The sequence below is a fragment of the Meles meles genome, chromosome 18, assembly GCF_922984935.1.
Source record: "Meles meles chromosome 18, mMelMel3.1 paternal haplotype, whole genome shotgun sequence".
NCBI classification, from domain to species: domain Eukaryota; kingdom Metazoa; phylum Chordata; class Mammalia; order Carnivora; family Mustelidae; genus Meles; species Meles meles.
Window position 1 is genome coordinate 63,235,844 of NC_060083.1, and position 14,617 is coordinate 63,250,460.

The 14,617-nt window shown below is 68.2% G+C and overlaps 2 protein-coding genes across 3 annotated transcripts in view; both read right to left on the reverse strand.

Annotated features, from left to right (window-relative positions):
* Window positions 1–47: 47 nt before the first annotated feature.
* Window positions 48–9,562, reverse strand: FAAP100 (FA core complex associated protein 100). 2 transcript variants are annotated; one of them, XM_045984974.1, is made up of 9 exons: window positions 9,330–9,562; window positions 9,054–9,172; window positions 7,336–8,288; window positions 6,169–6,325; window positions 4,625–5,397; window positions 4,383–4,522; window positions 3,114–3,230; window positions 1,350–1,436; window positions 48–1,040 (listed from the first exon to the last, which is right to left on the reverse strand). In XM_045984974.1, the coding sequence occupies exons 1-9, from the start codon at window positions 9,492–9,494 to the stop codon at window positions 909–911; spliced, it is 2,643 nt and encodes an 880-aa protein (XP_045840930.1). In that variant the 5' UTR covers window positions 9,495–9,562; the 3' UTR covers window positions 48–908. The 2 variants fall into 2 exon arrangements, with proteins under 2 accessions (XP_045840930.1, XP_045840931.1); XM_045984975.1 differs by having other exon boundaries at window positions 49–1,040; window positions 4,383–4,519.
* A 2,167-nt stretch (window positions 9,563–11,729) lies between these two features.
* Window positions 11,730–14,617, reverse strand: part of NPLOC4 (NPL4 homolog, ubiquitin recognition factor) — a 60,547-nt gene continuing 57,659 nt past the window's right edge. The window contains exon 17 of the mRNA XM_045984976.1: window positions 11,730–14,018. Within this exon, the coding sequence (XP_045840932.1) occupies window positions 13,861–14,018 (158 nt within the window). The 3' untranslated portion in view covers window positions 11,730–13,860. The remainder of the gene's footprint in view (window positions 14,019–14,617) is intronic.

The window sequence follows — 14,617 nt, forward strand, 5'->3', positions numbered from 1 at the left end:
CACGACCGCCTCCGGCATGTGGTCTGCGCAGCCTCCGGCTCTCCTCCCTGGAGATGGCCTGTCCTCCCTGGGAGGGGCTCGCATGCCCTGCGGGCCGGGTGGGCCCTTCGCCCAGTGCTGGGGGACTCTCCCCGGCCCCCACGACCACGGAAAAGACCAAGGCAGGGTTCATCCAAGCGCTCCCCAGGGGAGGCCCAGAAATGCAGTCAGAGCTGCTGCCCCAACACACACACACACAGTGACGCGGAGGCAGCTCAACGGGGAGCAGACTTCTCCTGCAGCAAGGGGGCCTCGCAGCCCCTGCACGTACAGGAGAGCACCATGTTAAGTCCAAACAGGGGGTCACCCCCCCCACTGCCGGATACACTAGGCCAAGGGGCCCTGGAGACAAGGCACAGTGCTGGGTGCGGCCCCAGCCGTAAGCACCTACTGGGTGAGCATCGGAGCCACAGGAACGCAGTCCCAGCTGGTGGCCTCAGCAGTGGCCCATAAATGAGGGGCCCCGAGATGGACAAGAGGGACTGTACTTGGGGGAGCGGGCAGTGGGGCAGCGGGGACGGCAACAGCCATGGCCAGAAACCTGTAAGTCCCAAATCCAGAAACTTTCTCCAAGGCCTCTGTGGGCTGCTCTGGGGCCTGGGGCCTGCCTTCCGGGTTAGGGGGACGCCGCGGACCCGGCTTCAGTGCTCCAGGCCAGGGACTGCCAGGCACGGCCAGGTTCAGCAGGGAGCCGCGGGCAGCTACCGAAGGGAAAGGAACACTGCGCAGAGGCTGGGGCCGGGCGGACTGGGGGACGAACGGTGCTTCACGCACGCCCCACAGCAGTCGTGGGCCCCCACTTGCCTCCCCCAGCCTCATGGCAGGGTCAGGAGCCGGGAACCTGGGCTTGTGGGAGGGACCCGCTGGGGTCACAGCAGGAGGAGGCTGGGGCGGCGCAGCCGTCGGTACACTTGCAGGAGCCTCTGGGCGGCGGCGAGGGGGTTGGCCTCGTCCTCCGTGCACAGCCGGTCCCGCAGGGTCCGCACCTCCCGCAGTAGCGTCTGCCAGTGGGGGCAGCCATTACGCACAAACCCTACTTGGTATGTGGCAGGTGACCCAGGAGTGCAGGGGACGCAGAGCCGAGCCCCTCCCCAGGTGACAGGAAGGTCCCAGCGAAGGCGGATGGGCGAGGGGAGCAAGGCTGCGGACAAGGAATCACACCCACCCTGCATTCCCCAGCCTCCTTGGCTGAGCACGGGGCAGGCCCGCCACTGTGCTGGGTGAGCCCTGTGTTCCCAGGGGATCCCGGCCAGGGACGGTGTCACGGAGCAGGCCGGCGGGAGGCCGTGGGGATGGGAGAGGGGCCTCACCTCGTGGCTGCTGTGGGTCTGCTGGAGACACTGTACACGGAGGTCAGGCGGGCCGGGCATCTGGGCAGCTTGCTCCACAGCTATCCTCTGGGGGCAGGGGACAGGGAGGCTGGAGCCGGCGCCCAGGGCTCCAGGCACCTGTCCTCCACCACCACGCCACCACCTCCAGGGGCCCCTCTGTGTCTCCCGCTCCAGCCCTGGCCCGACGATGGAAGACTCGGAAGTCGTTCTCCTAAGTTCCCGTCACTCCCTCCCACCTCCTCCCTCGTCCCCCAGAGCTGCCTCCCACCAGCCTGTCTCCCATCCTTTGTCCCAGGCCTGCTGCCCACTGCCCTCATGGGGGCCACCCAACCTGCCCCATCAGCACAGCTCCTCGGCGCGGCCCCGTGGGGCTGCTGCTTGTCCTGCGTCCTGGGGGCAGCCCAGGCAGCTACTGGGGGCTCAGCCAGGATTAGGCAGCGAGGCCCCCCACCAGCCTCTGTGGGGGGTCCCCCAAACTCTGAGCGGCCAGAACACACACTGGTTCCCAGGTGCACTCCCGTCACGGGGAGCAGGGCGTCGGCTGACAGGACAGACCGGCTCCGCAGCCCACGTGAGGCTGCCTGTCAAGGGACCACCCGCAGCCCTCCGTTAGGGGCCAGATGCACGGGGAGCACTGCCCCAGCAGCCGAGAGACTGTACTTGGACGTGGGGCCTTTACAGATGAGCTCACGTGGGGGGGACCCAGGTCTAATAATAAGCGATCAGAACACAGGAGCCTCTGGGTGGTGGCATGGCGACAGCTGTGTGAGTGCGGGAGAGAGGCCTCGGCCTTGGGCACTGAATTCCTGCTGTTTGGGCCTGGTCTGTGGTCGTCATGGCCACACCAGGACACTCTTCCCCCGCATCACGCTAACCAGGTGGCCCTGACTGCCGTGCTCGGCCGGGTCTGCTAACAGCCTGATGGGGAGACCTCGGTCTAAGAGGCTTCCCTCTGAGCAGAGGGAACGGGAACCACTCTGGGGGCTGGTGTCCCTGTTGGGCACCTGGAACTACATTCCTGAGCTGCATGAGCCTCCGCGGACCCAGCAGAGCGCCACACAGGGGACAGCTGCGGGGGCCGGAGGCTCCTGAGTGATGCCCACCTGCCGGGCGCACCGGGGGTCTAAAGCAGCAGCACTCAGGTCCTTGCGGAGGCCTAGAAGCCTCGACTGCGGGGTCTCCGACTCTCAGGGTGTGGGGCGGGGCCGGGGAAGGGGCGCTGGTGAGCTCCCAGGTGGGGGACGGCTGCCATGGCAGACCCCTCGGGGGCCGCCAAAGCCACAGTCAGAGTGGCCGGAGGACACGGGCCAGCTGGCCCCCGAGCCGGGGCTCCACCACCAGGCCAGGGGACCAGGTGCCAGACCTCATTTGGAACGCGAGCACCTTCTCAGGTCTGGGAGTTACGGCCCCCGGGAGGCAGTGCAGCCGCTGGCTCCCACGCTAGGCAGGGCCCCCAGTGCTGTCCGCAAGGGCGGAGACGTGGAGGCTCAGCAGGCACCTCGGCGCAGGACCCACGCCCGGCCCACGCAGCCCCCCGGCCCACGCAGCCCCCCGGCCCACGTTCTCTCAGCACAGGCGCTGCTCAGCCCGGCGAGTTGGGGGCCTGCAGCCGACCGCCACAGGGAACACGCACACGGTCCTCCTTTAGCGGCCGGAGGGCTCACGGAAGAACCACCAGCACAGCCCGAACAGAGGGAGCAGAGAGATGGTCCCGCCGCCCCCGCCCACGCAGCCCCCGCACACCTGCAGCCGCCGGAGGACCGCGTGGTGTGCGCTGCACATGCTGGCCGCGGAGGCGCTCTCCACCTGGATCTCCACGGTCTGCACGGGCCCTGCTGCGCCCACGTCGGTCACGGCCACCTGCCACACAGAAGAGCCTCACCGCCCACCCCTGGCCCTGCCCAGCCCAAGGACAGCTCCACCTGCCCTCAAAGGCCCTGGTGGCCCCCGCGCCCAGGCCTGTCTCCCCACCCCACGAGAACTTGCTTCACAAAGACCAGCCAGCCACCCAGCTGTCACCCAGCAGGAACACGTGTGCAGAAGTCCCGTTCCCTTGGAATCTAGAGCCACGGCACTCACTCTACGGCCAAGGGACTCTGTGCCCGCCTGCCAACCCTGGACAGCCCATGCCTGGACTCCCCTACAGTCCACACTGGGCATCCCGGGTCACCTAACAGCAAGGCCAGGGGTTCAGATGTGGAACGGGGAGCAGGGCGGGTGACCCGTCTGCCAAGGGCCCCCGCTCCCCAGAAACTCCAGCTGCAGGAAGCTGAAGACAGAACCGGCGAGCACAGGCCACGGGCAGGACAGGCCGCGGGCCAGGACATGCTGGCTCATTCTCCACACAGAGCGCCAAGAACGGGCCCCAGCCGGGAACCTCGGAAGGCCGCCGCTCCTGGCACGTCCTCCTTCCGGAACCCAGGGCTGCGTCAGGGCCCAGAATCGGGGCCCAGGGACGCCCCCACCTAGACACGCTGGCCAGGCCTGAAAGGCCGCGTGGCAGTCAGGGACCAGCCCACCACCTTGGGGACATGTGTCCTGGCAGCCTGGGCTGGTCCGCAAGCCCGCTGGGTGGAGAGTCTGCCAGATGTGGCCGTGGGCCTGCCACCAGCAGCTGGGGAGGAAGGGGTGTGTGAGCGAGGGGCCAGAGCCCGGGCGGGCCGGCGCGGTGTCTTGGCACCCCCGGGGGCGGTTCTGCAAACGGGCAGGGGCTCGGGCGCCCGCGGACCCATGTCAGCAGTCCCGGGGACTCGCTGCGGCCAGGCACAGCGAGGGAAGTCGGCCACGAGCGCCAGCCGCGCACAAGGTGGGGGCCCCCACGTGAAGGTCAGCCCGGTTCCCACGCAGACCCCACGGCCCCGCAAAGGCGGTTCCAGCACAGCCGGGCCGCAGACAGCACGTCAGAATGTTCTACGCAGTGGGGTCCGGTGCAGCCCCTCAGCAGTGCAGATGCAGCGGGCTTGAGAACGCTACTCAGAGACGCTTCTCCCCAGGGTCCAGACCCCCACGTGCCTCTCGGATGGTAAGGTGCACATCAGCGCCATCCGGGGCCACTCCCCGGACCGAGGACAGCTGGCGGGCTCGCACAACGTCCAGGGCGGCATTCTCGGCAAGGAGCCACTGCAGGGCGGCACAGCCCAGGGACGTGCCTGCTGGACAGGGGGCTGCGGTGAGTTCAGGCAGGGCCTGTAAGAGGGAGGAGCCCCATGTCCACACGACCTGAAGCCACAGCAAAGGCCTCCAACACCACCAACCTGAGTGATGGTCCCCCAAGGCAGCCCTCAGCAGCTCCGCGGACACTTTGATGGTGGCCACTAACGGAGGCAGGAACTTGGCCGGCAGGGAAGCAGGTCCTGCCGGCTCGCTGCGAGGCCCGAGGAGAGATCCCAAGAAGGTGTCCACGGGGTCGCACACGGGGCCGAGCAGCCCGGGGGCCTGCGTGTGGGCTGGGGCCAGGCCCGGGAAGCGCAGGCACTGAAGCATGTCCACGGTGTGCGTGCTCAGGGGCAGGCAGACGCTGTCCTGCTCGGGCAAGACATCAGGGGGGCACTCGTCCAAAGTAGGGTCCTTAGGGGACTGGGAGGGGGCAAGCGCTCCACCCACGGCCTCCCTGAGGCTGTAATGGAGCGCGCAAGACACGGTCAGGGGCAGCTGCAGGATGCCATCCTCCCCGGGGCCCAGGGGCAGCGTCACTTCCCGCCGATCGCCGGGGCCCAGCCGGTCCACGGGGACGGTGTAGGTGGTGGCCACGCTGGCCACGTCAGAGTCCGAGGCGGAGGCGCTGGTCAGCACCCGCACACACAAGGCCCAGCCCCGGTCCAGACTCAGGCCACTACTGTTCTCCAGCCGGCAGGTGCCCATCAGCACGTCCTGCAGCTGTGGGCGGCTCCAGGCGGTCGTCACGGTGCACGAGATGGGCCTGGGGCCCGCCCGGCTGGACAGAAGGACGCAGCTCACGTTCATGGCTTCGTTGAGGCACGTCAGGGCCTTGTTCCGCTGGTCAACAGCCTTCCTCAGAGAAGACACCCTGGGAAGGACGAAGGTGGCCCCCGTGGGCCGGGAAGGAGGCACGCCGGTGGGGCCCTCGTCCCCTGCTCCCAGGACTGGAAGGCACCAGGACCTCACTCCTTGCCATACGCCCCGAGAGGAGCGGGCCACTGCCTCGGGGAGCAGCGCTTCAGCCCCGGCCCCGCCGAGCCCCGCCCAGCGGCGCCCGGCGCCGGATCCCACTCCCTCCCAGGCCGCGGAGCCGCGGCGGGGCAGAGGATGGGGCTGCCACGGCCCACACCCAGCAGCCCTGGCCTGCTCACTGGGCTGCCGGCCACCGCCAACCTCCTCAGGGCTGCGTGGCCCGGGGGCGTCTGCGCGTTCCCGGCCACGTTCGAGTGGGCCCCATTGATCCTCTGCGGCAGCAGCGCGACGGCCCAGAGAACGGCAGGCGCTTCGGAAACGGCCCGAAACCATAGGGCGCCGCACAGAAGGGCAGGTAAGGGCTGAGCGGAGCCCGTTGCTCTGAACAGGTCAGAGAAAACACCGCTGGGGCCTCTGCTGAGACAGGGAGGCAGAGGCCTCCGAGGAGAGGGGCCCGCTGGGGGAGCCGAGGAACCAGCAGGGGCTGTGCCCTACACCCGCTAACAGGGAGGAGCGGCAGGCGGGACATCCCTTTCCCCCTGACGCAGCCCTTCGCCATGCAACGCGCCATGTGGGGTTCTCCCTGGGGTCAGAGGCCTGGACCCACGCCGCCCCCACAGACGCAGCACTGGCGTCCGCCCGAGCCACCCGCGGCACTGCTGCTCACCTCTCAGAGACGGTGCCGATCCCAGACAGCAAGTCCTCAATCTTCTGGCCAGTACTGGCCGCGGCGGCTCGGGTGGGGCCCGGCACCTCCGAGCTCAGCTGCAGGCGGCAGGTCATCAGGCGGCCCCTGGTGGACAGGGCCAGGAGCCTCGCACCACCTGCAGACGCACACCCGTGAGACCCAGTCACCGGGCGGGGGAGGGGCAAGCCGCTGGGGGCACAGGACGGAGGTCATCAACGGGCCAGCCCCCCAGCAAGAAAGAGAGGGTCCCGGAGACGGCCCTGAGGAGCCCAGACGCGCACCAGGGGCCGGGCAGAGCCCCTGCGCACGTCCATCCCAGCACACGTTCCGAAGGGTCCTCCCTGGGGGAGAGTGCTGGCACGCAGCTCAGTGCCGTGGGGTAGGGCCCTGGGAAGGGGACTGAAGGGGCCGACGAAGGACCCACGTGGCCCGGTCAGCCAGGTGCACACCCGCAACTGCCCCTGTGGTCTACGGAGAGCAAGGCGGCGCACAAGCGTCCCGTTCTCGCGCCGCACTCACGGGGCCTTTCCAGAAGCCTGTGGTCTCTCTAGCATCGTCTGGTCCCCTTCCCCCCGCCCGGGCTCCATCTCCTGCAACTGCCCGCTTGTCCCCCACGCCCAACGCCATCGAGGCCCGGAGCCCTGGGCCGTGGTGCGGCAGCGCGGCAGCCTGGCGCTGCCCACCACGTGGCCATCCTTCCTGGCAGCACAGACGATGGCCTTGTCTGCGCTTCCCTCGTGAGGAGTACCGCCCCGTGGGCCGAGGGTGGGGGGCGCTGTTCTCGCCCCCCAGCGCCGTGCGGGGAAGACACATCCAGCATGCAGCGCCAGCAGAGCGGCCGGGAGGAGGCCACACAGGAGGCGGGCGAGCGCTTCCCGGCCTTCAGAAACACGCCGCCTTGACCAGAGCCCTCCCGGGACACCCCACCACAGAGCCCCTGCCCACACAGGACACGTACCCCAGCAGGCACCCCGCCCCCGAGGCAGACGCCCGCCGGGGAGAAGCCTGCCTGTGAGGTTTGCCAAAGATGGGGACAAAGCAGGCAGGCGACGACGGGCCAGCTCACAGGGCAGAAGACAGGCCCGCGGACACTCCACCCCCAGCGCGACAGGCTGCGGCGTCTCCGGCTCACGCAGCACCTCGTACCTTCGGGCACCTCGGACGAAACCCAGAGGCTGACGACGCTGCAGACGCCCAAGCCGGCTGGACACAGCAGAGACGGCAGGCCTCCCAGGCCCCCGTTGGGGACGCCTCCCTGAGCCAGGTCCACGACACAGAGCTCCGAGGTGGTGCTGTGGTAGATACGGCCACCTCCGCCACAGGCCGCACAGAGCACGGGCCCCGGGAGCCGGTACTCCCGCAGCTCCGGCAGTAGAGTCCCGGCCTCGTCCCAGCCGGCCTTGATGGCCAGGACCCGGCCGTCATGACCAAGTGCCACCAGGCAGTCAGGGCGTGTGTCTCCCAGGTCCTCGGCCAATGACTCTGTCTTCACGGCCCCAATGAAAACAATGGGTTCCTCCAGGTGATGGAGGATCTTCACAAGGGCCTTTGGGTCGCCAGGGGACAATTTTGAGGTGACCAGGGTCTTCAAGACCACACAGCAGAGCTGGCCGTCAGGGAGACCACAGACGATCACAGGTGATTCCAGAAGGGAGGCATCAACTCCAAAGAGCAGCCCAAAGAGGGCCCGTTCCAGCAAGAAGCCCCCAGAGCCCCGCGCACGGCTGTGCAGAGCGCTGAGGCCCACTGGGGACACACAGCACAGCACTGGGAGGAAACGAGGGGCTGTGGGCTCCCCAAGGGGCCTAGCGAGGGGGCTGGAGGTAGACAACTCCACCTCGCCGACCTGGCCTCTGGGTCTGGCGTCCTCTCCTGGACGTGGGCACTCAAACAGCTGTACCTTCCAGTGGGCAGGGCCCCGTGCCAGGGTGACGAGCTTATCGCCAACCACAGTGAAAGTACACAGAGTGGCATCGGGGAGGAGGCAGGCATCTGGGTCCACGGAGATCACAGCGCAGGGAGGCTCGCCGTCCTCACTGTCCTCGCTGTCCTCGCCGTCCTCGCTGTCCCGGTCACCCCCGTCATCTTGGTTCGCAGACCTTCAAGAACCAGGAACTGTGAGAACACGACGAAGTGGTCTTCCCCACAAAGCACCACAGAACACACCAGGCCTGCAGTCTTCCCAGGCAGTGACCTCAGTGCCCGGTACGGCCCCTCAGCACTGTGGGGAAGGCCCACGTGGGAGCAGCTGGCCTGCCACACGACCTCCCGCCTGCCTGAGGGCTGCTGTCATGAGCACCCGTCACCCTGGGACACAACAACAGGATGTCCCCAGGCTTCCAGAAACGGGTTCTGGGGGAAAGTTCTCGCGGTGCAGACACCCCCTCCCCCACCGAGGTCTAGTCTCTGAACCGCCCCCGTGTTCCGGTCCCGAGCCAGCAGTGAGCATGGGCCTGCGTCTAGACCTGCACTGGCGAACCGGACGGCCGAGCTCCTCAGGACGGCCCCCTCTCGCCTCAGCGCTCGGGTGCGCTGGCGGTGGCCGCTCACGACAGAGACCCACCGGAGGCCAGAGGGGACAGCACCCTGCCCGGCGCTGCACACGGTGCAGCCTGAGCCCCATTTCCTACGGATTCTCCTCCAGACGAGCCTGCTGGAGGACGCCCAGGCCGGGGCCGGGGACAGCCCAGACTTCAGAGCCGCCCGGCGTCCTCCGGCCCTGCAGGGACGGCTGGTGTGTGCTGTGACCGCATCTAGGCCACGCAGGGCCAACAGGTCCCAGTGGCCAGGGCAGGGAGGCCAGAGACAAGGAGGAGCCCCCTGAGGCCGCGCCCGCCTCCGCCACCTGTGCCGCCCACTGTCACCTGCTCTCCGGCTCCGGCGACAAGCAGTAGATGCCCTTCCGGGCGCACAGGGCGTAGAGCAGCCTGGGGGCGGCCGAGAGCTCCAGGTGCCACACCGGCGCGGGGAAGCGGTACACGGCCTGCGCGCGGGGAGGGGCGGCGTCGGGCCGCGGCGCGGAGGGCGGGCGAGGCGCGGCCCAGCACGCGGCTCCGGACCGGCGGCCCCTCGGGTCTCCGCGCCCCGCGGCCCGCGCCCGCCCCCCCGCAGTCCCCTCCCCCGGGCGGCCCCGCGCTCACGGCCAGCAGCCTCCCCTCCTGCTCGTACACGGAGACCCGCTCGCCCCCGGCGGACACGAAGACCGCGGCCCCGTGGCTCAGCACGCACGGCCGGCCCGCCGCCAGGCCCCCGAGAGGGCAGCGGAAGCTCTCCAGGTACTCGACCCGCGGCTCGAGGCCGGCCATGGTGCGGGGCGGGGGCGCGCGGGGGGCGCGGGCCTGCAGCTCTGTCCCGGGGCGCGGGCGCTTTACGGCCGCCCACGTCGCGGCGCGACCTCCGCCGTAAAGCGGCCCGGCGGGGGCGGGGCCGGGGCCGGGTCGGCGCGCGGGCTCCGCGGCGCGGGGGTGGGTCCCGGCCGGCGGCCGGCGGTCGGCGGGGGGGGGGGGGGGGGGGGGGGGTTCCGCGGACACGGCGGTTTGCCAAAGGGCCAACGTGTTTGAAGCCAAACGCGGGACCCCCCCCCCCCCCCCGGCCTGCGCTCGGGGCCCTCGTCCGTCCTGCGCGCCGCTCCGGGCGCCAGCCGGGGTGGGGGACCCCGCGGCCTGCAGCGCCTCCCTCGTGCGCCCCGGAGCAGGGCCGGGTGCGGGACCTGCCAGGACGAGGGCTCCCTCGGGCCGGAGCCCGGAGCGGCGGGGCAGGCGGCGCGCTCCGAAAGCGATTTTGTGGGGTTTCGGGGAGCGGCTAGACGGCGTGGGGGCCGGGTCGCCTCCCCCAGCAGCTGCGTCTCCGATGCCCGCGCCTCCCTCCGCGCCTGGCCACAAGCTGTCCGTGGTGTGTTGGCTTGGCTGGACGATGGGTCGCCAGCGCTGTCTGGGGATGAGAGGGAGGGAGACGCTGCTCACCCCGGCGGCCCCCCTCATATTCCCCGGGGCTTTGGAGAGAGCTGCTGACCCCAGAGGGGCCGAGTGCTCTCTTCTGGAGAGCGTCCCTGAAGGGTGTCTGTGGACGGAGAGGTCAAGCACCCCTCATTCCTTTGAGCCGTGGGAGAACCTCCAAGGCTGGACACCCCTGAGCCAAAGAGGCGTCTGTGGGGAGTGACCGGGCACAGCGCGCTGCCAGACGTCCCCTGGGCTTGGACTGAAGCTGGCCCCTCTTGTGGAGGTCGAGGTGGGCACTCAGCCCCCAGGGCCGTGGGCAGCCACGGCCCCAGTTTCCGGGTTGACTGCATGGGAACTACACTTGCAGCCCGTTGTTTGTCCTTCCTGCCCCCGGGTCGAGTCTGGGCTGGGAGCACCATCCGGGATGCGGGGGGACAGTCATGAGGACCAACTCCCACCAGGCCTCCGTGACTGGGAAGTGGGGGCAGGCTCCTCTCCTAGGAGAGCGTGCAGGCCTTCTGGGCCAGTCAGACCGCCATGCCTTGTGAACCGCCCGCTCACACGAACTCCCGGCTTAGTCCTCCCAGGACGACGGTCCTGCAGAAAACCAGCACTGGGGAAGGGGATCTGGAAAGAGGTGGGTTGAGCCGGGCAGGCCTCCGCCACACCGGTTTAGCCCCTGGCTGGCCAGGATGCCCCTGCAGACACTGGAAGGTTGGGTCCCTACCCCCTTTGCTGTGACATAAGGATTTACGAACAACGGTCTATCTGGACAGAGCACCCCAGAGTGCCGATCCCTGGCTGACACACACACCAAGGGCTGAAGGCTGGCTCGGACAGCGGAGGGGTGATGTGGAGTAAGGCAGCTGCCCACGTGGGTGTGCAAGGAGTGTACTCCTGTCAGTGCTCTTGACACAACTGTGCGGGCAGCGTGATCTTCCTGCAGCCCCTTCCCGTGGTTTCCTGAGGTCGGCGCTGCTCATTCAGAGATCCAGCAAGTCCAGTGGTCTCAGATGTGCCAAGGGCCGGGTGTGGCAGTCACCCCAACTTGGGGACTATGGTTAGTAGCGTGCACCGCACCGCTGTTGGGAGCAGCCAGGCCTGGGGGCACGGCGAGAGGCACGCAGGGACCCCCGACGTTGGCAGGTGCCGTATTCTGCGTACTTGTCCAGGGAGCAGTGCATCCTGAGGCCAAAGGACAGGGCAGTACCCAAACACCAAGAGCAAATGCCTCTGGCTGCCATCGACAGGGTAATCCAGGACAGGCAGCGTGTCCCCTCCAGGCCTTACATCCCCACAACTGTCCAGCCTGGGGGCTCCCAGAAGGCGTCCCTCACCTGCCACAAGCACCTCCTTCCCCCCCGCCCCCGCCAGGCCCAGTGGCAGCCACACGGCCGACAGGAAAGCTCCCAGGGGAGGCTACGCTCCCCTTCCACCCTGAGGACACGCTGGGGTCTCCATCCTTCGGCGGTCCAGATGTGTCAGCAAGGACAGTGACGTGTGGAGCCAAGTCAAGCCACACGACACAAAGCAGACTCAGGGGCAGACACATAGCGCGCAGGGAAGGTCTCAGGGCCCAGGAAAGACAATCGGGACCCAGCAGTCGCTTCAGGGTTTTATTGGCTTCGTGGTGGGACCGGAGTCCGAGTAATGCTAATGCAAACCCAGCGGACGCAGCCCTGCAGCCCCAAGCGGGCTGGAGCAGCAGCACCAGGGGCAGACGGTCAGGAGGTCGAGGCAGCCAGCTGTGTGCACCTGGGTGCTGAGCACGCAGTCCCCCCTCGCTGGGGGGCGAGAGGGTGTGTCCACGCGAGGGCAAGTAGGCTGCAGTGGGGCTGGGGGCCCCTCCCTCCCTCCCCCGTGCAGGAGGAGGTGGCTGAGCTGCCCATGGCCAAGGCCTCCGGCAGGGTGCCCCCCACACCGTCAGCTGAGCTCCAAGTCTGTTTATCTGGACAATAAAGTGCGTTACTGAACAGAGTGACTCGGGAGCAGAGAAGTCCCAGCGATTTTCCTTCAGCTAAAGATGAAAGGAATCCGGCATCACCGGATCTTCGGGTGAGGAGAACATTGGCGGGAGAGAGGCGGGAACCAGCTGGGTGGGTGAAGGTGACACAAGGGGAAGTGTTGCGGGGGCAGGGGCCTGGGGGACACAGAGGCCGAGCTCAGGGCCCGGGGCCACCACGCCCCTCCGCAGCCTCACACTGGATCGCAGGGACCCCACGACACGGGGTCCACGAGGCACGGACAGCCCCTCAACAGGCGCAGGGAGCCGAGCTCAGAGCTGGGACAGCTGCCACAAACTGGCGGGGACCCCTCCCCCACCAACCGATGGCTCTGAAGCCAGCGCCGACCTGATCGGCCCCCGGCCCCCAGAGCAGACAAGATACCGGGGAACCTGCACGTGCCAGGCACAGCCTAAAACGCGGAGAACAGAGCTCTGTGTCCGTAGTGCCACAGGTAAGGGCAGGCCACACAGGCCTCCCTCTACCTCCAGGGCAGAGACATGAAGTCCCCGACACAGTCCACGTCTGGGCCAGCCTCTCCTGTGGGTGCCCTGCAGCTCAGAGACATGACCCTCATTAAGGCAAAGAGGCATCAGGGTGCCGCCCACAACTCCCTGGGGACCCCAGAGCACACGTGCAAGGCCTGACACGACCTCTGTCCTGGGACCCCCGCGGCAGTCCCATGACCCTCACAACTGGCCAAGCCCCTATTCTCCTGCAGGTCTGCTGCAGTGGCTCGGTCACCCCGCAGGAGGCCTGGGCCGGGCAGAGCAAGGGGGAGAACAGTGGACAGGGCAAAAGGGGCCAGAGCTTCCGGTCCCAGGCAACCCAGCTCACCGCAGGCCAGCCCGGCCCATTCGCAGGGGCCGATGCTTGCCAGGAGCGACCGCCGCCCTCCCCCTGGACCACCAAGTGTGCCGCTGCGGCAGTTGTGTGGCTTGGCAGGAAGGTCTCAGGCACTGAGGTTTACTTCCAAGAAGAACTGACTGTAGATCCCCTTCCGCCGTCGCCCGCCCTGTGTCCACCCCGCAGCCACTCCCAGGGACTCACGAGGGGAGGAAAGGAAGCGGGAACTAGTGTCTCTCAGTCCCCCTTGTACGTAGTTTTTACCCTACAAAGAAATAAATAAAAGTCTTCTGGGCAGAAGTTACTGATAACTGTTATTACAACCAACGCAGACTTTAAAAATCCCACCTGGATGTCGGGTGAGAGCAAGGAGGAGGGCGGGCAGCAAATTAACCTGCAGGTCAAGCAGGAGGGAGGCCAGCAACCCTGGGCCCACTGTGATTCCGCCAGTAACGGCCACCGGCAGGGAAACAGTGGCCCTCCCAGGCAGGGTCTGCCCAGAGCAGCAGGGTACGCCGACACTCCCACCCGCAACCACAGGAAGGGGAAGAACAAGAGCCAAGAGGAAGGGGAGAGAAAGCGGGATGGCGGCAGTCAGCCCTCTCTGGCCCCCCAGCCCCAGGTGATGGTTCTGGGGTGCCCAGGTCCTTCCACCATCTCGGAGGCTGGCCCCGGGCGTACGGGGGGACCGTCGCGCCGCCCCACCAGGAGGCTGATGTGCGCCCGCAGAGCACCAGCCTGGCTCGCCCTCCAGGTTAGCCTGGTGCCGAGAAGCTTTGTGGGCCAGTGACCCGAGGGCAGCCACCCTGCCCCGCCCTTCAGGGCTGCCCACCATGGGGCCGTGGTGACAGTGACCCCGGCTTCAGGGAGGGCTGGGCGGGCCCCTAGGTCCTCGGGAGGCCGCACATCTCGCAGTGGCCGGTGCCCGGCTGGTTCACGAAGGTGCAGTGCTGACAGGCCCACACGGCCGCCGTGGCGGCGTGCGTGGAGCCCCCGACGGCTCCGTACTCGTGGAGGCCCGGAAGCTGCACTCCGACGGTGCCTGCGGGACGGGAAGAGAGGCTGTTGGTTGCCGTTCGCGGCTCCTACCCCCCCCCCCCCCCCCGAGAGCTCTACCTTACTGTGCGGCCGAGGACAAGGCAGCTCGAAGACGAGCAGCCACAGGCACGGACAGCCGGCGCCCTCGGACCACGCGGGGGCCCCCGCACGCACACACAAGCCCGCGGCACAGAACTGCTGTCCACGCGTGAGCAACTCAACCCTAGCGCTGCCCTCGGGCATGCCAGGAGGAGCGTGGGTGCCCGGCGAGAGCACGGCCTCCCGCTGCCCATCAGGGTGGCTGGCGGTTTGGAGCCGTCAGCGGCACAGCTACCACCACACGCCCGCGCACGTCGCCGCATGGGCCTGTTTTCACATCTCGGGGAAAAGCCCAGGAGCCGGCTGCCTGGACCCGAGAGGAAGTGGCTGTTTCTACAAGGCCACCGGCAGCTCTCATGCGGTCAGCGGTGCGTGCAAGGGGACGAAGGTGTGCGGGGCTCTCGCCGAGGGTAAATTCCACGTCCCTGCTCACTGACGCTGTTCTCTTTGCGTCAAGGGTCAACGTCACCAGGTTCTTTTTACTCCACGTGCAGCTGACACAGG

Excerpts from the sequence above, each read along its gene's own strand:
- FAAP100 (XM_045984974.1), bottom strand. The coding sequence starts at position 9,494 with ATGGCCGGCCTCGAGCCGCGGGTCGAGTACCTGGAGAGCTTCCGCTGC. Across the intron at positions 9,173-9,329 it reads AGGAGGGGAGGCTGCTGGCC|GCCGTGTACCGCTTCCCCGC; the intron begins GTGAGCGCGGGG and ends CCCCGCGCGCAG. Across the intron at positions 6,326-7,335 it reads TTCGTCCGAGGTGCCCGAAG|GTGGTGCGAGGCTCCTGGCC; the intron begins GTACGAGGTGCT and ends GTGCGTCTGCAG.